The 22,240-nt window shown below is 45.5% G+C and overlaps 1 protein-coding gene across 7 annotated transcripts in view; it reads left to right on the forward strand.

The window, feature by feature from the left end:
- The window catches only part of LOC101735723 (ETV5-related protein Ets96B), a 32,345-nt gene that overhangs the window by 5,509 nt on the left and 4,596 nt on the right, over positions 1 to 22,240 (forward strand). For 3 of the 7 annotated variants that reach the window (XM_062670876.1, XM_021348993.3, XM_062670875.1), the window contains 7 exons: positions 17,589 to 17,725; positions 19,067 to 19,192; positions 19,662 to 19,718; positions 20,005 to 20,102; positions 21,115 to 21,201; positions 21,639 to 21,757; positions 21,950 to 22,058. In XM_062670876.1, the coding sequence (XP_062526860.1) occupies positions 17,676 to 17,725; positions 19,067 to 19,192; positions 19,662 to 19,718; positions 20,005 to 20,102; positions 21,115 to 21,201; positions 21,639 to 21,757; positions 21,950 to 22,058 (646 nt within the window). In that variant the 5' untranslated portion in view covers positions 17,589 to 17,675. Of the gene's footprint in view, positions 1 to 554; positions 597 to 17,588; positions 17,726 to 19,066; positions 19,193 to 19,661; positions 19,719 to 20,004; positions 20,103 to 21,114; positions 21,202 to 21,638; positions 21,758 to 21,949; positions 22,165 to 22,240 lie in introns of those variants that run through there. The other 4 variants (XM_062670879.1, XM_062670877.1, XM_062670880.1 and 1 more) reach the window with 4 other exon arrangements.

Below are 22,240 nucleotides of genomic sequence, written 5' to 3' on the forward strand. Positions count from 1 at the left end.
AGGCTGGACGTGCCCTGAGGGGAACCAGGGGGTCAGTAGCACAGAGATAATTACATCAATATATGATACGAAGAGTGTCACGACTTCACAGGTCAAGTAACCGGGTCGTGAGGCTGCACAGGAGTTACGAGCCGACCGCATGACGTGATCCTGGTCAACTGTATCCCTTCCGCAGTCAAGGATATCGAACTCAATACGTTCTAACCAGGTGTGACAGAGAAATGAAGTCGTTCTGTGTTTTAACGCGGTTTATTAGCTTGGTCTGTGTGTGTGTTTGTTTGTGTGTGCCGTTGAATCTTTGACGTTCGTACAGTCTCAACAGGGTAGGTACTGATAATGACACAATAGTTGTACAGCCTCCCTCCGACAACCTGGCCGGTGCGGACAGCGCGGAGAGAGCACGGCACAACTAATAGCTCGTGTCTCCAGTGCTGTGAGCTCGACGGGCCGCCCGGGGCTCCGGTCGCGTATGTAAATATTGGATGAGGAGGGCGTGCACCGGGAACGCCCCCGAGGGAGGACTCCGCCCGCCGGACACTCCCTCCGCCAGTCGACCCGGGGCGGAGGTCGCGCGAGGTCGTCAGCCGCGGCGCCAGGTAGGTGCGGGGGTCGCCGGGCCCGCCACCACGCTTACTATCGGACGCTCTGTTGTCCAAGATACTCCGAATATCGCGGTACTATCTATATATTAATACGTGAAGCACAGTGTACACCTTCTTACGAAAATCGCGCCGATGGAGGAGTATGAAATTTCCCACACTTATCGAGAATATAGAGAAGGAGTGCAGAATATTAATATTTTTTTAAATCTATACTAATATTATAAAGCTGAAGAGTTTGTTTGTTTGAACGCGCTAATCTCAGGAACTCCTGGTCCGATTTGAAAAATTCTTTCAGTGTTAGATATATTAATCCCTATCCAAATAAATACGTTATTCATTACAACATTGAAACACCCAAATCACTTTAAGATAGGCTTTGACAATTATAGATTTTTCTAGATTTCTCCAAGATCCCAGATCTTGATGTAAACAGGACCATTCGGGAAGTCTACCCTTTCGAACAAAAAAAAAGGAATTATCAGAATCGGTTCAAGCATTCTCGAGAAATCGGTGAACATACATACCTAGATAAAATATTATGGTCGAGTTGATAACTTCCTCTTTTGAAGTCGCTTTAAAAAGCATGATTTTGGTACCTTAACTAACTCCTTAACATTGTCTATTATTCAAAAATATTTTCACTTTCTACGTAAATGAAGTCGCGGGTAAAATTTAGTGTTATGCCAAGGTAACTATTCCACGCGGACGAAGTCGCGGGCAAAAGCAACATTAAATCAATAAAAAAAAGTTTTAAAAGTCTGTGGTCATATTGAAAATACATTAATATTGTATGTCTTTATTAATATTTGTCTAAAGTGTAGTAGCCTTGGCGAAATCTGTGATTATAGAAGTAGGTATAATAAATAGTCTGTGACAATGGAACCCTAATAATGTATAAACTTATAATTTCAATTAATTTTATAATCGAATTTCGGCTACCGGGTGACCACTAGTTTTTTCTAAATTCCTGTGACATATAAACAGTTAAAATTACAATTATTAGTTTTAAATATTTGTCATGGAATCGCTAACTACAATAACATCATCACAAGACGTGACGCCGTGACGACGTGACGGTGTGACGGTGTGACGCGCCATGACCCACCATGTTGTGTGGTTGCATTGTGACAATGAGGTCGACTTTAATGTCAAATTGATAAAATGTTATCAACAGTTGTACACAGTCGTAGTGCCGATGATAACACGAGCAGGGCCGGCACGAGGACCCACCACTGCTTGGAGCTGTCCAGACTCCACTCAACTCAATTAGAAATGATCGGTATTTTCTATTATCTTTTATTTCAAACTAGCTGACCCGGCAGACTTCGTAGTGCCTCAATGGATAATGTATAAAATAAACTTAAAACAAACAAAAGGAATCCGTCCGACGGGGGACACATCAAAGGAAAAACAAAATTGTTATTTTTATTTAATTCCGAACATTTTCATATTTTCTCTGGACAACTTTCTCTGGACTTCCACAAATAATTCAAGACCAAAATTAGCCAAATCGGTCCAGCCGTTTTCGAGTTTTAGCGAGACTGACGAACAGCAATTCATTTTTATATATATAGATAGATATTCTCGACGACAAATGATTTTCTCTATTGAGACTATCGCCAACTGCCGGAGCGGGAGTGAGTGAGTGTGTGTGTAACTATATGTTAAGAAAAGCTAGTGATAGCAAATCCACTGAGGTTGAACCCGGGGGCTCACATGCCGGTCCACGCCGCGGCCACGAAACAGCCCTCTAAGCTTGCAGCGAATAGGTAGAGCAGAAAAACGGAACACGGAACGAATTTACCTGATAGAGTATTCTAACTGCTTCATCCCTCTTCTATCAACTTCATATTACTATACCCGTCGCTTCGAGTTCCCACAAGTAGTTATAATTATGTCCCGACTCGCGACGTCCCCACGGAACACTAATTTATTACAATTATAATGATCCTAACGAAAGGTGTGATATAAAATTCAGTGAAACATAAGAAAATGCGGTTCCATTAAAGTACAAAGGTAAGAGGCATCAGCTCGCTGTGCCGCGGAGGGCGCCCCGGCCGCGCGGGCTCACCGCAGAGTGGGGAGGGTGGAGGGAAAGTCAGTGGAGGCTGGGCGTGGACGGGCTTCGTGCAGCAGCAGAAGATAAAACCATATCCGTGTGCGAAGTACGCGCCGCCCGCGGGTGTCCCCCGGGTGAGGCGCCGGGCCACTCCAACGAGTAGCTGACGGTAGCCACGTCACCGGGAGTACAACGGGACGGTAGGAACACTTTACTTTACAAAGTATTTATGCCTCCATCGGCATTGTTTCAAGGAAATGCAATAACAGACGTGTAGCACACTTGAACTAGACTCAATAGACCAGACGCGACGGAGCCTGCTAACGTCCTTCGCGTCCGCGTCTCATCCGGTGCCCCGTGCCGCAGACACTCAGTGGCTCGGTGGTAGTGTGACGTCAGTCTGTGCGGCCGGCTCCGGTCGGGTCATGTCGCACCTCGAGACAAGAGTTCTAAGGTATCTGTTGTAACAATACAACGGCTGCTTCACCCTAGGATTAGGCAGGGTGCTGGTAGCTACCCGTGCAGACTCACAAGAGGTCCTACCACCAGTAATTACGCAAACTATAATTTTGCGGGTTTCACTTTTATTACACGATGTTATTCCTTCACCGTGGAAGTCAATTGTGAACATTCGTTAAGTACGTATTTGATTAGAAAGATTGGTACCCGCCTGCGGGATTCGAACACCGGTGCATCGCTAGATATGAATGCATCGGTTGTCTTATCCTCTAGGCCACGACGACTTCAAAGTAGTACATTTGAGCTGTATGGAAGGGCACGCTGAGGCACTTATCTCCGGTGGCTGCGACTATAGCGCAGGGAGGGGGTGCGGGGTGCGGGGCTCGCGACCCTACATCTCCTGCCGCTCTGTGAAGGAAGTGAGTTGGAATGACATGTAAGTAAAGGAGGATGAAACAGCACCACAGTAAATGATGTGGCGGTAGCCATCACAGAACGCAAGATAATTGACAGATGCCTGAATCTCGCTTACGACATTTTCAAGATAAGCTTGCATATATACAAGTTCCGAACAACAACATTCGGACCGTCGGTCTACCGAGCAGTATCACCCGCTCGGTGGAAGATCTTCCTACAATGACATCTCAGCGGAGTGGCGAGGAGTTGACTGGAAGTTCAACGACCTCGTGCTGCAGCCGAGGGGTCACTCCCGGTGATCGAGTTCCAACTTCCATTCCCTGAATCCCTGCACTGCTAATGAGCCCCCGTGAGCACACGCCTCGACCTGAAGGAGCACTTCGTTAACAAGTAGGAGGGCTACAAGAAGTTCCCTCGTGTTCAATGCAACATTCGAAGTTCAAAGACGCAGTGGCCCATCGCAGGACTTTCTAAGCTTGAGTCGTCATCTTGAGCAAGGCTCTTCTTGATCATTCTACATAATGATAAGAGCTTACTCCGTTTTGGATCGATAGATAATGACGATGGCGGCAGATGATGTTCCCACTCTCTGACTGTCTTCCTCCTGTATAATGGACCGTGAAACAGCTCACCCAGCGACAGCGGTGCGGTCCCCGGGCCGCAGTGTGTCCCGGGCTTGTGTCTTGTTGTAACGTGTAATGCTGTTTCATCGAGTTCCACCCCGATCCACTGACGGTGCTCTTAGGTACCTCAAGCATCGGTCACCGTCCTCGTCGAACCCGTCGCTTGCGACGAAGGGCTCGACGAGTAAATTAACTTCCAGACACAGTCCACTGAGTTTCTCGCCGGATCTTCTCAGTGGGTCGCGTTTTCGATCCGATGGTAGATTCTGCGAAGCACGGCTCTTGCTAGGGTTCGTGTTCGCAACGTCGTCAGGTTTGAGCCCCGTGAGCTCACCCACTAGTTAAGGTTACGCTAAAATAGCCTCTCGAGGCTATCAGCTTAGGTCGATAAAAAAACAAAAGAAAAAGAAAAAAAACGAACGGATAATTATTGTTTGTGTATGTGTCCGAGGGCCGGCCGGACTCCATTGGACTGACTTGACGTTGACACGAGCCGGCACAAGGCTATTCCAGCCACGCGCGGACGGGCAAGTGACCTCACGGGCTCGACCTGAGAGAATATGCTAAAACTAGTCCTAGTACGAGCAATGCTTCGCAGAATCTACCACCGGGACGGAAACGTGACCCACTGAGAAGATCCGGCGAGAAACTCAGCGGGCTTTGGATTATTTAGAAATGATATTACCTTATTAATAAAAATGGCGCCCCGCCCGGCCCGGCGTCGCTCGAGTATTTGACAACTAGCGACCCGCCCTCGCTTCGCTTCGGAAACATTAAAACACACATGAAACCAAAAAAAATAAATAAAAAAAAAGTAGCCTATGTTCATCAGGGACAATGTCGGCTTCTAATGGAAAAAGATTTTTTCAAATCGGTCCAGTAGTTTCGGAGCCTATTCGAAACAAACAAACAAACAAATCTTTCCTCTTTATAATATTAGTATAGAAAATTTCAAAATTTACAATTATCATACGCACACAAAAGTTTTTTTGCGTCAGGCTACCCAAAAGGAAAATTATAAAGAAAGTTTGAATTATTATTTTAATGAACTATTATTTTAATTTTAATGATTTTTTTGTGCAACAAATGCTATAGAATTTATTGAGTCAGTGTTTCCCTGTGAATCATAATAATTGAAGTTGGGTTATTTTTTTAAATAAAAGAACATTTATTGTGGCATATCTACATATCGAGAGGTCGAAAGGCTATTTGGTTTAAGCGATATTTCTATAAATATATATATTAAATATATATATATATTGTTAAGCGACAGTTATTTTTGTAATTAAAGGTGCCTTTTATTTGACATTAGTATCAACAGTTCGATGTTTATAATTGAACTTCAATTCAGTTTACTCCATTCAAACAGCTGAAGAAGTTTTTTTGTTAAGATATTTTTGCCAAATTTTAAACTTTAAATGCTCTCCTGTAAAGGTGCAAAAATGTCGTTTAAACCCCTCGATATAATAGTTAAACATAAGCTGTCGCGATACATTTTGTAAATAATGATGTGTTCTACAAAGTCATAGTAGGTACCTACATTATTTTATTCTATCATCAATATTTTCGCGGCGCACAACACGGCGTAAAACAATATTTACACAATATTTTAGGTAATTTGTTCACATGTTGGGTTACATTATTGGAGTTTTAGTAAGGATCCCTAATTATTTTGAAAGTATATTAATAAATAGCCCATGTCACCCGGGGATTGTGCAGCTTCCCAACAGTGAATGGACTTTACAAATCGGTTCAGTAGTTTCAGAGTCTATTCAATATATACAAACAAACAAATAAATCTTTCCTCTTATAATATTAACATAGATGTTACACGTGCGCGCGCTAACACATACATATCTATAATCAAACTCAACAAGTCAACAGTCGGTATACTGACGCTCCGCACTTTATACGCAATAACAGAGAGTCGATCTATCGACGGCTCGCGCTCGAAGGGTTACCATTTTGTGACCAACGGAAGCGAGACGCCAGCATAGATTGTCAGTCAAGTGACGGCGCCCGCCCGGGCCGACCCCGCGAGCCGCGCGCACCGCCGCCGCGCCGACAGCCGACAGCCAATCTTTTCAAATGTAATCATTTTAACTTGTGGAAATCGTCTTCAGCGAGGAGACAAACATTAACGTGCGCTCGCATCCGGACTCCACGTACTCTATGTCTTGGTGTATAAAGTTCACTTTTGTAATGTTTCAAGTACGGCAGCTACATCAAGTAGCGGTGCTGGGCCGGGCGGGCGCGGCGGGGGGCGCGGAGCTAGTGACACCATGATCAGGAGGTTTTTTGGATTTTTTCTAATTTTATTTCATTGATAAAGTATCTCGTTCGGTTCCCGCGCGCCGCTGCCGAGGTAACGAATGCTACCGGTACTGTTCCGAGGCGTGTTTGTTATTCTCACTTTATCACTTCCGACGATCACGAATACTCAACTGAAGGCCCTCTGCAGCCGGCGGGACAGTCCCGCGGGGCGCGGCCGTGTGGTGCTCGCCGCCTGCCGGTGACGCTTGAGGTCGCAGGTGGCGCCCCGCTGCGGCAGATATCGAACTATTGTATCTTTAAACGATCTTAAAGTCGCTGACTGACACCCGGGGGAAGCGAGCGAGGGGGTGCGGGGGGCGGGGAGCGCGTCACGGAGCTGACACGCGCGTGTCTCACTGCACAATACAGACAGAGCGCGATTGAGACGACCTCAAGCACCACCGAGAGCGCGTCTCACGCCGCGGCGCAGTGCCGACGGCTGCCACAGAACACAAGCCCATCGACACATGTCTGTATCGCGCTACCGACATATTCCAGACAACGCGCGCTTAACAATAAACTATCCAATTATTAATACCGTCCAAACTGATTTGAACAAACACATAGTTTTTATATAGATTACGAAGCCGACCTTAGAATTGCTATAACTACATTCTTGTAGACGGAGAAACAAATGATTGACAATGTTTGTAGCATGACAATACGTCTGATATAGTGACTGTCGACACGCGACACGCTGGTGATTGAGTTCGTCTCGTGTACAAACCGGAGATGAGTTGTATTTTAATTAAGTAATGTTTATACAACAACGGGCAATTGTTTGTTAGCAGGGCTTAGTACAAAAAGTTATATTTTTTATATTTATTGCTTAGATGGGCGGACGAGCTCGCAGCCCACCTGGTTTTAAGTGGCTACTGGAGCCCATAGACATCTACAACGTAAATGCCGCCACCTACCTTAAGAAATATAAGACTAAGTTCTAAGACCTCAGTATAGTTACAACGGCTCCCCCCCCTCAAACCGAAACACATTACTGCTTCACGGCCGAAATAATTAAAAAAAAACATATACCTACCTGCCCAGTGTCATGGGCAGTGCAACAGTGTCAGTAGACGTGACTCTAAACCTATGCAATTATGTATAATCAATAACAGGAAATCATTAAAACATTACATTTTAGTATCAATAATTACATCAGGCCATTTTGATTGAACAATAAACAATTAAACCAGAGTAGTTGTAAATGTCGAAATGTTCTAGCGACTTCCGAAGAGTCTGCTTGTGTCCGTGGGCGAGCGAGGGGTCTGCGCTTCTGCTGTGTCCTTGCTATGTCGTCGCCGCCAGTTGTCCATGGACTGCGACAAGCCTCACATTGATTTATTACCAGTTTTATTGTCAACATGAAGGCGACGTTTAATAATCTTATTAAACGGTGGTGGATGTCTGGTAGCGTAGTCGTCTGAGTCCACGCGGGTAGGGACCACCACCCCGCGCACTCCTGCCGCGGAACAGGGCGGGGCTAACTACTGGACTATATGCCTTAGAACTCATGCATGGAGATCGGTGGGACGTCCACGTTGTTATTGTCCATAGGCTCCGGTAGCCACTCAACACCAAGCGGGTCGTCAGCTCGACCGCGCCTCTAAACAATAAAAACCTTTTGTTCGAGTTGGCAACTATAGAAATAAATCAGTACGTATCTAGTGGAGGCTGTAACACAACGCGGCGCGCCCCCGGGCCGCAGCGAAGTGGCCGGCGGATCAGGATATTAATTATGTAAAGGAGCGCGGCGCGCCCCTAATGAAGGGTTGAACGGTTAATAGCTTAGCTTAATATTTACATTCCGTTTATATTTAACTGGCGAGTGATTCCCGAGCGAGGGGCCCCGGGGCCACGGCGCCGCGGATTAAAGGGTCAGAACTTGTTTCTGAGTTGCCCGACTGTGAACGAGCTATTAACCATGACAATGCCGGCGTCGGGTACATTAGTAGTGCAGCTCGACGGTTTGTTGACATCAACTATTGAATGCGCGGTGAATGTGACAATAACAATAACAATTCATTTATTTATCAGATAACTATAGTCCATACATTCAGAACACGTTTAAGTCATAATTAAATTACAAATAAGTACATATAAAAAAGAAAAGAAAATAAACATTGATTATTAATAAAGAAGTAAGCCTTCTCAACTTGAGTGGTTGTTACATATTCGCGCATTATAACTATTGTAGGTACATCCGCGAGTGAATCACTACAATAGTTCAAATACTGACAAGTGACAGTCACATGACAGCGGTCTGCTGATGGCGAGATTGTAACGTAGTTGTAATGACGGAAACAGAGAATCAGCAGCGTCTGGTGCAGGGCGCGGCGTCACTAAGCATCAGACGAACAGCGAGCTCGTTCGACCAACCAACTACAGCACTGGGAGGGCGCGCCGCCGTGTTGACGTATTTGACTTAATAATTCAGGGGATCCATTACGAGACGGTCCCTCGGGGCGGCGCGGGGCGGGCGCGGGGCGGGGGCGGGGGGCGCGGACACTAGCTGCGGCCGCCGGCTCCGCTCGCGACAACCCGATATCGTCTCAGTCGAGAATGTAAATTGTGTGTTCTACCTCTGACAATAGCTATGTCAATCTATCTGAACACTACCGTCTATAGAACGATGATATTAGCCTGTGGTTGGAGGGCTGTAAGCTCTGGTCTGCGGACAGACGGACTCCGCCTCCAACATCAAAAATACGTAAAGGCAAATTGAGCGATCAGTGTTTAATTATTCCGACGACTGGCAACCCTACTGTTGGGTGTTACCAGCTCTCAGCGCCCGAGCAAACAATGTGCTTGTTTTATTTATTAATCTGTTGTGATACAGTGCGCTTAGTGCGGGCGACGAGCGCGGCGGGGCGCGGCGCGGTGCGGCCCCGGGACATATACACACTGTCGATACATTCATTTCAATAGGGAGTTATTTTTAATTATTGCATTTAGTTTTATTTATTGGAATACGCAGGATTAGATTTATTGTTTTATTGTTTGACTCGCTCGCCTTGAGATGTGAGGCCTCAATGTCAATTGTTTAGTGGCAGAAATAGGCAGATCTATTGCACCCATCCGTGCGGGCACAGAGGCTAGGCGTGCCACATTAATCTATAATTATATTAATATCTGAAAAAAAAGCTTTGTATCCCTTTTTACGAAAATTGCGCGGACGGAGGATGGTGAAATTTCTCACACTTATAGAGAATATAGAGAAGGAGTGCAGAATGCTAATAGTCTTTTTAATTATGCACAAAAAAAACATTAAATCAATTAAAAAAAACATTACGCACACTACATACACACGCATATCTGCTCTTTGTTTATTGTCAAGCTTTTGTTATTTTTTAAAGTCTATGGTCTAATTGAGAATAGATTAAATATTATTTGTCTATAGTGTAGTCTTGGTGAAATCTGTGATTACAGAAGTACAGTCTTTGACAATAGAACTATAATAATGTTGAAACATATAATTTCAATGAGTTGTAGTCGAATTTGGACTACAGGGCGACCACAAATTGATATAATTACGCTAATTATAATGTGTGTTTGATTGGTATCGCTTGGCGGCGGCGGGACAGTGGTCCCTCGGCCGCCCACCTGTAGCGCCAACCCTTCCCGACCACCGCCGCCCGACCTGGTCCCCGCTGCTAACAGTACAGAGGGTCGGGGTCAGCGCGCCGTGTCACGTGAGGTCCGAGTGACGTCGCAGCGGGCTCCCACTCAATTAACTAATGAGGGCGGCGGGACACAATGCTTCCCTCGCGTTACTTCGCTAACTAATACATTTAGCTCAGCCGTCACAATAGTTTGTTTGTCACTAGTTTGTCAAGTAGAACAATGGGTCGAGCGGCTGCGTGCTCAGTACTCTCCCTGGAGCCGCCTCGTTGTACTGCGGTACAGGGTTCGGAGGAGTTAGTCATGTGTCACGCGACACGTATTGCCGGCATCGTCCTGTCATCAGAAGATCATCTAGGTATCGAAAATGAGAATTTTTATCTGGACAAGAGATGACGTGCTTCGGTTCGTCAGTCCGCTGAACTAGCAGCACGCCGCCGCCTCGTGTGGAGTATTGATCGGGAGGAGAGAGGCCGGAACCGGAAGCTGCCGGCGTATTGCAACGTTGTGTGTTTCCGGAATAATAAAGAGTTTAATATCGCGATGTTGGCGGCGCCGCGGCCCCTTGTTGTTTACTTCCCGTGTTCGGAAATGAATCGGAACCGGAGCCCGGCCGGGCGGGAGGCTGGCGGAGCCCGGGTGCTCCAAACAGCTCGTAGCTACAAGAAGAAGAAGGCCGCGTAATTCCGCGCACCCCAAATTTGATTCGCGAAAGAATCACACTCACTCAACGGTATTGTTATTCTAATCTGTGACGTGACAGGTAAAAACGTCACTCCGTCGCCCCCGGGAGGCGCGGCCGGGAATATAAATGACGCATAGAAAGTATTATAATTTATGTACAAGTGTTGTGCTGTTTGTTAATGTTAAACTAATGCGATGAGCCCCGCCCCGCGCCGCGACCCCACTCGACTGTACGGAGGGACCCGCGCTGCATTGCACCACGACAATGCTTGATGTCCACGGGCTTACGAGATACAACCAAACACACGCCTGCGCCGCGGACTGCTCACTGGGAGAACTTGGCTAACGAATACGGCCAGGCGCTTTATTAATTTCATCTGAGCCACTGTTGATTTTCATTTAACAATAATGTCAAATATAACAAACACAAAAAAAGCAGAGACTTATGAATAATATTAGTTGAACATTATATTCATTCACGTGGATCGCTTTTATGTGATTGATATGCATGTATTTTTTCTCACTCAATAAAAGTCTGCATGTAAATGGCGGCTCTAGGAAACTAATCAATTTTTAAACAAGACTCTCTGAAGATTTCTGACAATTCAAATTGAATTAAATAGACCGCGAGGGTCCTGGTGACGGTCTAACATGACACCATCACAATACAAGCAACAAATAACAGGCGGTTGTGATGCAATTGTCGTTGAGATAGTGACTTCACAAGCCACAGCGCGCGGTAAGGTGCGCGGTGCAGGCGCGGAGACAGAGCCACTGGGATACATGATACTCCTCGGAATCAGTGTTAAGGCACGAGGAATCAGAATTACTACGAACTATCGTCCATCCAGATACAAATAACTAATACTACAAATAACTAATATCTCCTAAACTTTCAATTTGAATCGATCGCAACACAAAACTCAAATCCGTCCGATTGGAAAACATTTGTATTTGTACGTCGAGGCAGCAAATTTGGTTTTCATTCAATTTGTTAGCATTATCCGCGCCTCGGGCGAGCGTGCACGGAATTACAATTATTATTAATATCTATTGGCAACAATCGTGCAATATAAAGGTGCCTTGCTGATTTCTTTTTTGTGAAAAAAAACGTTATTATATCAAAACAATGAAGGATATTCAAAATAAATCACGTTCCGGATCATGCCCCCTAGCTGTGCGACATTTTAATGATATTATGCGTCAACAGTGAAATGTTTTTTTTTTTTTTTTTTTTTATGATTGAAAGTTTACTGGTGGCCCGAAGGCCTTTCCAGTTTCACCAGGACAGGTGGGCGAGCAAAGGCTCAGCCAAGAGGGGTGGGATTTGCTAACAACTGCCCGAGCGCCTCCGAAGGAGACCTAACAACTCAAGAGCAATTGTTTCGCGAATGAATCTACTACCGGATCGGAATCGCGACCCGCTGAGAAGATCCGGCGAGAAACTCAGCGGGCTGATGCATGGGTTAGGTTGCACGTCGACCTCTTTGTCGAGTTCGACGAGTACGGTTACCGGGGTCCCTAAGCCTGCCCCTAGTATTAGAGCTGAAGGCATCTAATGCGAAGGTTATTGGATCTGATGGATCCGTAAGGACGTGTCTAGGGCGTCGACGGTGACTGGCTCCTGCATGATCAGGATTCGGGGAGTAGTCAGCGGCGGCAACGATAAGGCGATTATCATGACGCATAGCCTTATCGAAGTATCGTTCCGACGCTGACTTCATGTATTTCCGAATTGATTCGAGGCCCAGGTCGTCGTGTAGGTCAACGTTCCTCACGAACCACGGAGCCCCGACAGCTAACCTGCAAAAGCGGGATTGTAGGGATTGGAGGGTGTCTATGTGTGTGCGGGCCGCGTGAGCGAACACCACACTCGCGTAAGTCATGACGGGCCTTATGCAAGTTTTGTAAAGTGTCACCTTGTTCCGAAGGGACATTTTACTCCGCTTACAGATCATGGGGTAGAGTCTACCGAGAATAAACGCGGCACGGTCACGGACTGATTTTATATGCGGGCGGAATGTCATCGATGCATCCAGGGTAACGCCCAGGTACAGTGAAATGTATCAATGTGAAACTACAAAATGGTGCGGCTTGTGGCTGATTTTATTATTATTATTCTCATTAAGACGGCGGCGAGCTCTGAGCCCTCGATATAGGTGATTACTGGAACCTTTTGGCCGACCTCAAGATAAGGTCAAAGTCTCTGCGGCATTGGAAACCGCTGGTACACTTCCGCTAGTGCCTACTATATACGGATGATAGGTTTTTACACATGAGACCTATTACAATAAAAATACAATAAAATTCTATGAAACGTTAACATTATTTGATTATTACAAAAAACCACGTCCTAGTTTTTAAACAATTAATCCTTTTTGTGATGGTTATAGCAACTACAACTTCCAAATATACAAACAAATGAAATTACTGCGAAACAATTAATAAAATGTTGCATAATATTTACAATAAATATTTTAGTGATTCTTACATGACTCTGACATGAATTTATTTTACATAAATTATGTACTTTGAACAAATTAAAGTAAAATTATTATACAGCCTAATAATAGATGGCGCCAACAATGTGATTTGCATAACATTAAAACTAGTGGTCGCCCAGTAGTCGAAATTCTATAAGACTATAATTAATTGAAATTATAACTTTAAACGTTATAATTCTATTAACAAATACTAATATACTTCTATAATCATAGATTTCGCCAAGACTATACTTTAGACAAATATTGATAATGACAAACAATATTTAATTTATTCTCAAATTGACCACAGACTTTAAACGGGTACTTTTTGGCGGGAACGCAAGAAGTGAAGTTGTGTGATTTGTTTTATTTTGTCTAATTAGTGTTTCTTCAGACTTAAATGTGTAATAACGGTGGTTTGTTAACTGTTTAGTATCTGTGAAAGTGCACAAAAGTGGGAAAATAAAACAAAGCCGCTGAACGTAACTTCTCGGGATCCTCCAAAAGTCCACTGAAAAAATCTCAGTAAATGACCACCATTTTACTGAGATTATCTTTCATTCCATATCATCTCAACTCATCTCATTTAATTTCATCCCAGTTGATTACTGTCTCAAATTAATCATCTTCATTTCATTTCACTCCATATTATCATTTTTCATAAAAATACGAACATAAATTAAAATAAGACATGGCCTAAAAGTTTTAGTTACCAGGTCATAAATTCCCTTAATAAAAAGAATAGACTCCAAACAACATTAAAAGTTTGACAATAAATAATAAGGAAAATTTTAAAGTCGTCGTGGCCTAACGGTTAAGACGTCCGGTGCATTCGTGTTGAGCGATGCACCGGTGTTTGAATCTCGAAATACGTACTCAACAAATGTTCACGATTGATTTCCACGGTGAAGGAATAACATCGTGTAATAAAAATCAAACCCGCAAAATTATAATTTGCGTAATTACTGGTCGTAGGACCTCTTGTGAGTCCGCGCGGGTGGGTACCACCGCCCTGCCTATTTCTGCCGTGAAGCAGTAATGCGTTTCGGTTTGAAGGGTGGGGCAGCCGTTGTAACTATACTGAGACCTTAGAACTTATATCTCAAGGTGTGTGGCGCATTTACGTTGTAGATGTCTATGGGCTCCAGTAACCACTTAACACCAGATGGGCTGTGAGATCGTCCACCCATCTAAGCAATAAAAAAAAAGGAATGACAAATACATGCTAGTGTGTGTAATGTCTTTTTTTATTATTTAAGGTATTTTTAAGCATAATTTTATAAAAAAATATCTTTCTGCACTCCTTCTCTATATTCTCTATAAGTGTGGGAAATTTCATACTCCTTCGTCTGCGCAATTTTCGTAAGAAGGGGTAAAAGTTTTTGCTTCATGTATTAATATATAAATACCTACTTCATACCATTATAACAAATATATAACGACATAGAATAAACCAAACTATAAATCATATTAATTATTGCCAATAATGGCGATTTGCGCCCAATAGGTACTCATACATGGATCTTGGTAACACAAGAAAACTTTTGAAAAATGTAACTGGTTTTGTTTATCTCTGCGTCGCGCGTTATAAATTAAACTTGAATATTGTCGACCGAAAAGTGGGATGTTTGGTTAGATAGCCTCTTCTACACGTTGGCTGGTGCTAGCATCTGCGACACCAGCTGTAGCCCTGCGAGGAGCCGGAGCCGCTGCGCTGGAGTTAAGTGGAGCACTGTGCGGCTGGTAGAAGCAGCGCCAGTAAGACAGTCCTGTCATAGTTTCAACAATTAGGTTATGTTTTTTGGCGGGAACGAGGGGATTTTGTAAATTTAAAAAAAAACGAGTTCTAACACTAGTAATGGCATTTGTGAAACCGCGCCATTGTGCGGAAAAGGAAACAATGTAACTGGACGTGATTCCTCGTGTTAAATAGAAAAATAAATACATAAAGGCGACGAATAACTTATAATTGAACTTCTATGCGATGTGAAGTGTTAATAAATAGCGCGCATTCTTAATACGTGTCCAATGAATGTTGAAGATCCTAATTGAAGGAAACATGAATAGGTAGGGTAGCGGTGTAGACCGCGGACACCTCCCACGCAGCCGACAAATGAATATTGAATATTTTACGCCGTCATTGACTTTATAACTAAATTACGTGTCGGAAGCGGCGGCGGTGTCGAGCGGATATGAGCCCGGGGACCGCGCCGCGCCGGCTCACGCTAAACTGCATTAGGGTGGTTCGTCTTACAATGAGAGAAAACTTTCAAACGAACAAAATCATTTGACGTTGATTGATATTTGCATTTTTTTTATCTGAGTTGAGTGGACGAGCCACGGTCTAGTCGATGTAAAGCGGTCGCCGACCATAGACAACGCCATGGATTGTTTTTATTTTTATTACTTAGGTAGTGGGACGAGTGGGAGTATGCTAAGCATTAAAAAGTCCGACAGAGTAAAAAAAATCATCATTAGAATCAAAACAAAAACTACCGATATAATAAGCAAAATCAAAAGACTCAAATGGCGATGGGCTGGTCACCTGGTAAGAGGACACGATAAATGGAGCAAAAGAGTGACATGGTGGTACCCAAGGGAAGGCAAAAGGAAAAGAGGCCGACCACAGAAAAGGTGGGACAAAGACGTTAGACAAGTGGCAGGAGTCACGTGGAACAGAGTGGCTCAAGAAAGAAAGGAATGGAAAAGGTTGGAGGAGGCCTTTGCCTTTGATTTTAATGCTAGTTTTTTTTACATAGGTTTAAAAATTCATTGTACTAAGAGGTCTGAATAAAAGGCTATATTATTATTATTATTATTATTTAGTTGGACGAGCTCACGGCCCACTTGATGTTAAGTTGTTACTGGAGCCCATAGACATCTACAACGTAAATGTCGCCACCGTCACCGGCTCGTGGTAGGAATGTACTCCTTGTTCCGATCGTTGTAATTAATGAGTCGTTGTCTCGGGGGGCGGGGGCGCGGGGGGCAGAGCGCCCGTCAATCAGTTCGCTTTGATGTGCGAGATGTCTCCTCGGGAACAGATTGGAAGTCACTCACAGACTCTCTCTTTTAAACTAACAAGTTACGTTAGCGTGGCCCCGCCGCGGCGACGCGTCGCGGATCATGAGATGATGTTAAAAACAGTTTATTTGGAGATTGTTTTTATTTTAATAAAGTGTCTAAATTTTGCGATAAATTAGTTCTGGTAGCGCGCTCTCACCGGCGGAGCGCGGTCGGGGGCATGTCACATGAGACCGTGTGTCGTGAAGTGGTGGTTTAGGGGTCATTTTACATCTAGTGAATAATATGGTTGCCCGAATGAATCTGTTGAGTTTTTGGTCCAAAACTCGTTCATAAAGACGGCCCTGTGCGGAGGCACTTCAAAGATAACGGGCTACAAAATCCAAGAAATTTCTTTCCACAAATCTGGTCTTTTTATCGACTTTGCTCTCTTACACGCGGCATAACGCTCAAGTAATATTTTTTATTTAGCGTTTGTGATAGTCAAAGGAACCAATCAACCGGACTTTGAATTTTGGTCGACTTTAGCGCGGTTTTTTCAGATTCGGTTCAGTTGGTCACTGGTAGACCCACGTCTGGTCACCAGTAGCAACGCGCGTCATGACTAGTTCTAGCAGAACTGTGTCCTCAGCGACTCTAATGCGATTGAGTGTTTGGAAACATTCAGGTCTTTTGGGACTAGCCGAGTGGACACATGTTTCGATGATCGACTTGTGAGATACCTACAGAAAGTTCGGCGACTATCTCTCTCAAACTAGAATGAGTATTTTCAGTGACTATTTCCTTCACTTTTGTAATGTTAACTTCAGTTGCAGACGTTGACGGCTTACCGCGGCGAGGCAAGTCTTCCATCACATCTCGACCGCTTTTTACGACTAATAAGCACGTGTTTTTGATAGAGTCGATTCACTGTAAGCCTTTTGTTATATTTTTAGTGACTCCGAACACGTAATTCCATTGGCGATGCATAATTTAAGATAATTTGTCTAATCTAAATAACAGATGGAACTTAAACTCCTAACCCAAATAGAAAATAGTTGTGGTAATCTAATAACAAAAAAAAAACAGCTTAAACAAATCATTCCCGGTAATTTTTTAACTGGACACGACTTATGATCTGATGTATTTTATACGATCTACTTATGTAATAAATACAAATAATAGTGCACACATGGTCTGGGTACAATGAGACCTGCGCTGATGAGATCGTCACGTTGAGACGACTTCACTTATAACGAACCCAAAGTGTCTATATATCTGCTAGTCAACTGCACATGATATAACTGTTGTATGTAATCCGCTACAGAACAGCATATCTGCAGACTTGCTGAGAGTGCGGGTCCGGTGGTGAGGGTGGGTCGGCGGGATGACGGCGGCGCGCGGGCCCTGAAGCATGTCGCAGCAACCCCACGCGCTCCCCTGGAGCCTCCACTACCAGTACAGGTCAGCGCCCACAGTCTGTATGGAGCGATCCACTTCACCAGCCCGCCCAGCGCGCGACTGTTTCCGGTCTCTGTGTCCAGTCGAGCCTCGCGCGCGGTGTAATGTCCCTATGCACTATATTAAAAACCTTTTTCTTCTTCTCTATCTCCGCCTTATCCCACTAGGTGGGGTCCACACAGCGAAATTTTCTCTTCCATTCTCCTCTATGAGCCGTAATCTCAACACTCACTCCTCTCTCTCATTCACACACTCCATTCATATATTTTTCGGTCGACCTCTTCCCCCTCCAAGTTTCATCATAACATTGTACATAAAGTGCCGTCAGCTTAAGAAAGATGGCAAATGAACATTTCCAATATGAGATTGTTTCAGCTTCGCTTGGCCGTATTGCACCAGCCTTCCATAGATTAGAATCATCGAATGTATTCCCACTTGCAACTTCAAACATTGTCATGGATAATGCCACACGATACCGGTGTATACACGAGTGTCTACGATATATTGACCCCGGACGACCGCGTGTGACCCATAGACGCACGCGCCCGACACAAGTCAAGAGACAGCTCGTGCGCGGCGGCGCCCCGAGACATCGAGTTAAGGAAATCCATTTGAACAACAACGACATTGGCAATTTGTACGAACGAAAACCGAATCAGGGAGCCGGCGCGCCGCAGGAACCGGAAATAACATCCTTACAAGTCGCGCGGCGCCGCGCCGGGCCCGCACAGGACTTGCCGCGGGAATATCACGCTATACAGGATACGAATATAGTTGTACTGGGCTAGTTGAGTGAACAAACTCACAGACCGCCTGGTGTTAAGTGGCTAACGAAGCCTAGAGACATCTATTAGGTAAATGGCGTCACCCACCTTGAGATATGAGTTCTAAGTTCTTCCCCACTCTAAGCCGAAACGCATTACTGCTTCACGGCAGAAATAGGCAGGGCGGTGGCACCTACCCGTGCGGACTCACAAGAGGTCCTACCACCAGTAATTATACAAATTATAATTTTGCGGGTTAGATTTTTATTACACGATGCTATTCCTTCCCCGTGGAAGTCAATCGCTAAGCACGTATTTCATTAGAAAAATTGGTACCCGTCTGCGGGATTCAAACACCGTTGCATCGCTAGATACGAATGGACCAGACGTCTTGTCCTTTAGGCCACAACGACTCCAATTTACTCTGGACTTGGGCTCGCCTACTCTGTCTCCTTCCACGTATAGCAGAGAGGCCGAACCTTCAGCAGCATCGAAGCTATCAAGGACTGTTCGCGCCAGGACCTCTCGTCCCCAAAGCTTTAACCGCAGCTTCGTAACGTGTCACCTGGTCTGTGTCCAGGGAGTGCGGCGGGTCGCTGGCGCCGTGCCGGGAGTCGTTCTACGAGCACGCACACACGCACGCGCCCCCGCATCTGTACCGGACGCACACGCACGCGCCGCCCGACGGACAGACCCAACCTCACGCGTGAGGAACTACCACTATCGACACTAGTCTTGTTGCTCTATTACCATCCCGCGTAGAGATGATATTCCGAGAATTGAGGAATTCATTCTACGGACTGTGGTATAGCGGCTCCGAGTAATAGAACTGAACTGTGCTCCCATGGCGAGTGGTGTGTTGTGATAGAGATGAGAAGCGTTTCTAAGAATCCTTACAGCAAGTTCATATTGTGAGCCCGTAATGTATGGTTACGGTAGTTCGTCAAACAAATGTGTATTGCCCCGCGCGGCGCCTTCTCGGTAGAGTTACATTGCGTGCCAAAGTTACACTCGACCTTTTGTAGTGACTTCCTCATAAAATACTTCAAATTGAACATACAGTTTAGACCAGCTCACCACGCACCTACAGTTAAGGGGTTACCTGGGCCCGCAGACAAGAGCTTTAAGGCGCCGCGCCTCCAGGACAAGTGTACCATTAACTCGTGATGTTTCAGGTGCAAGAGTGACGGCGAGGAGACCAGGCTGGACTACAGAGATCAGTACCTACACAGGTGAGGGCAGTCCGCACGGGGTGGGGGGGATCGCAGCCCCGCGTTGCGTTGTCATCAATGTTGCCAGTTGTGGCTGTTGTTTTTTCTTACACGCGTGGTTAATAAAGACAGTAGACAACGTGATTGGCTAGAAAGAAGCCGGGCGGTGGTCCCTATCCGTGCGGGCACACAAGGCGACCTACCAGCGGTACAAATCGTAAAGATTTCCCAAGTAGTCTCCGGCTTGACGTTAACAATTTATTGTACAGTGCACATTGCCCGTTAACTAAGTGTTGTGTCGGAACAGATGCGGCATCCCGTTCAGTAAATGCAATGAGGACGAGGAGGCGAGGGAGGAGCCGGTCTCCAGCTCCGAGCCCCACCACCGCTGGGACGAGAAGCTAGGTACAAACGTATACGTGCTATGATGGTCGACTTGAGCGAGGTCGCCACTGTGTCGGTGCAACGTTGACATTTGACCAGTGTCATATGTCACATTGACAGTAGTAGTAGTTCTGTTTTTCCAACTGGAAAAGGTACCATACCATTCAGCCTAATCTTTTATATATTTTATTAATGAAAAATAATAATAAAAAGTGAAATGAAATGAAGTTGATTAATTTTGGAACATTAAGTGCAGGACGCCCTCAGGCTCGGTGGAGTGATGATCTGTGCAGGGTGACTGGCAAGAACTGAATGAGAGAGGCCGAGGATCGTGCTCAGTGGCGAGCAATTGGAAAGGCCTATGTCCAGCAGTGGACTGCTATTGGCTGATGATGATAATGATGAATCAATTGGCATGAAATTCAATCAGATGAGATGATATGGGATGAAATAATATAATCTCAGTAAAATCGTGGTCATTGACTGAGACTTTTTCAGTGAACTTTTTGGAGTATCCCGAGAAGTTACGTCCAGCAGCTTTGTTTCATTTACCCACATTTGTGCACTTTCACAGATACTAAACAATTAATATACACATTTAAACCCGAAGAAACAGTAAATAGACAAAATAAAACAATTCACACAACTTCGGTCCTCGCGTTCCCGCCAAGAAGTCCTGTCACATTGACAGTTGACGCTGTCTGTAACATAGATAATACACTTAATACTTAAAGTCTGTGCAGTCGAAGTATTGCGTGTGTGTTAGATGTATTTAGGACTTATTTTCGTGAGCAACATGTCTGATAGCGACGCGCCCCCCGCCCCGCGCCGCGCTGCATCCGATGCTATCAGATATTCACTGGCCCGATCTCGTCCCTCGCATGATGCCGCTGTCAGCTTTGAGGTCATAGTCTCAATCATATTGTACACTATTGAACCGGACTACACAGCACACTGCACAGGGTGCGAGGCTGCCTGATGCCGAGCGTCATTGTCCCGATGAGCTCACGTAACGCGGTCATTGTGTGCGCAGTAAGCAGCTCGCTGTGTGCGACGCCGCTCGCCGTGTCGAGCCGGACCGACCCCGCCAGCCCGCAGCACGTCACCACTACACATTCAGGTACACACACAGCGTCCCGGCGCGCGGTGTGGCCGTCTCACGCAAGGCCGTTGACCTCGGGCGTCAGCTGATTTTGTTTACGGTATAATGAAGTTAATTAACTTAGTATTCATTCAGATGCCGCGGCGTACTTGCTGCTATTTCGGCTCGTGTGATTGTGATCCTACTGCTGTAGAGTCTAGACTGAAGCAGTTGTATATTAGCACCGCAGTGCAGCCCGCCGTGCCCTCGCCCCCCCGGGCGCCGCCCCCAGCCATCACGTTAAATAAGCTACCGCGCGGTGTACTTACTTCGCTATGGACTTAATAAGTTCTTAGACTTGTAATGTTGGATACCGAACCATACTACCTAAAGTCCAAAGTCTTTATTTTGCAGTCCAGCTAGCATGCGTTGCAGTTTGAATCTGGTGATGTGGTGACCGGTGCTCGTGTGTGCAGGCGGGCGGCGCGGCTCGCTGCAGCTGTGGCAGTTCCTGGTGTCTCTGCTGGCGGAGGGCGCGCGCTGCGTGGCCTGGACCGGCCGCGGGCTCGAGTTCAAGCTGCACGAGCCGGAGGAGGTACCCACCGCGCGCGGAATGTATCACGAGTCACCACGGGTCACCGTCGACCAGACATATATATAGTGAGGCAACGGCTGGCCACACATTGCCATCCGATCTTGCAATTGGTGCTCGCTTAGTGCGTTCAAATAGAACACATTAATGTAACACAAAGACACTCTGAGGCAGCGTGGTGGTGTGACGCTGCAGGTGGCGCGGCGCTGGGGCGCGCAGAAGAACCGGCCCGCCATGAACTACGACAAGCTGTCCCGCTCGCTGCGGTACTACTACGAGAAGGGGATCATGCAGAAAGTAGCAGGTGACCATGCCCCCCCCTTCATAATATTTGCTTTAGCCAGCTCTAACCAGCAATGTAATGCGAAATATTATTATAGATTGCGCGTTAATTTTGGAATGTGATAATTTTAATGAAGTCTGATCTCAGCCTCGTCGTCTCTACCCGACCTCAGTCTCAGATCGAAGTGCACAGGTAGCTAACAC

This window comes from Bombyx mori, chromosome 11 (assembly GCF_030269925.1).
Source record: "Bombyx mori chromosome 11, ASM3026992v2".
NCBI classification, from domain to species: domain Eukaryota; kingdom Metazoa; phylum Arthropoda; class Insecta; order Lepidoptera; family Bombycidae; genus Bombyx; species Bombyx mori.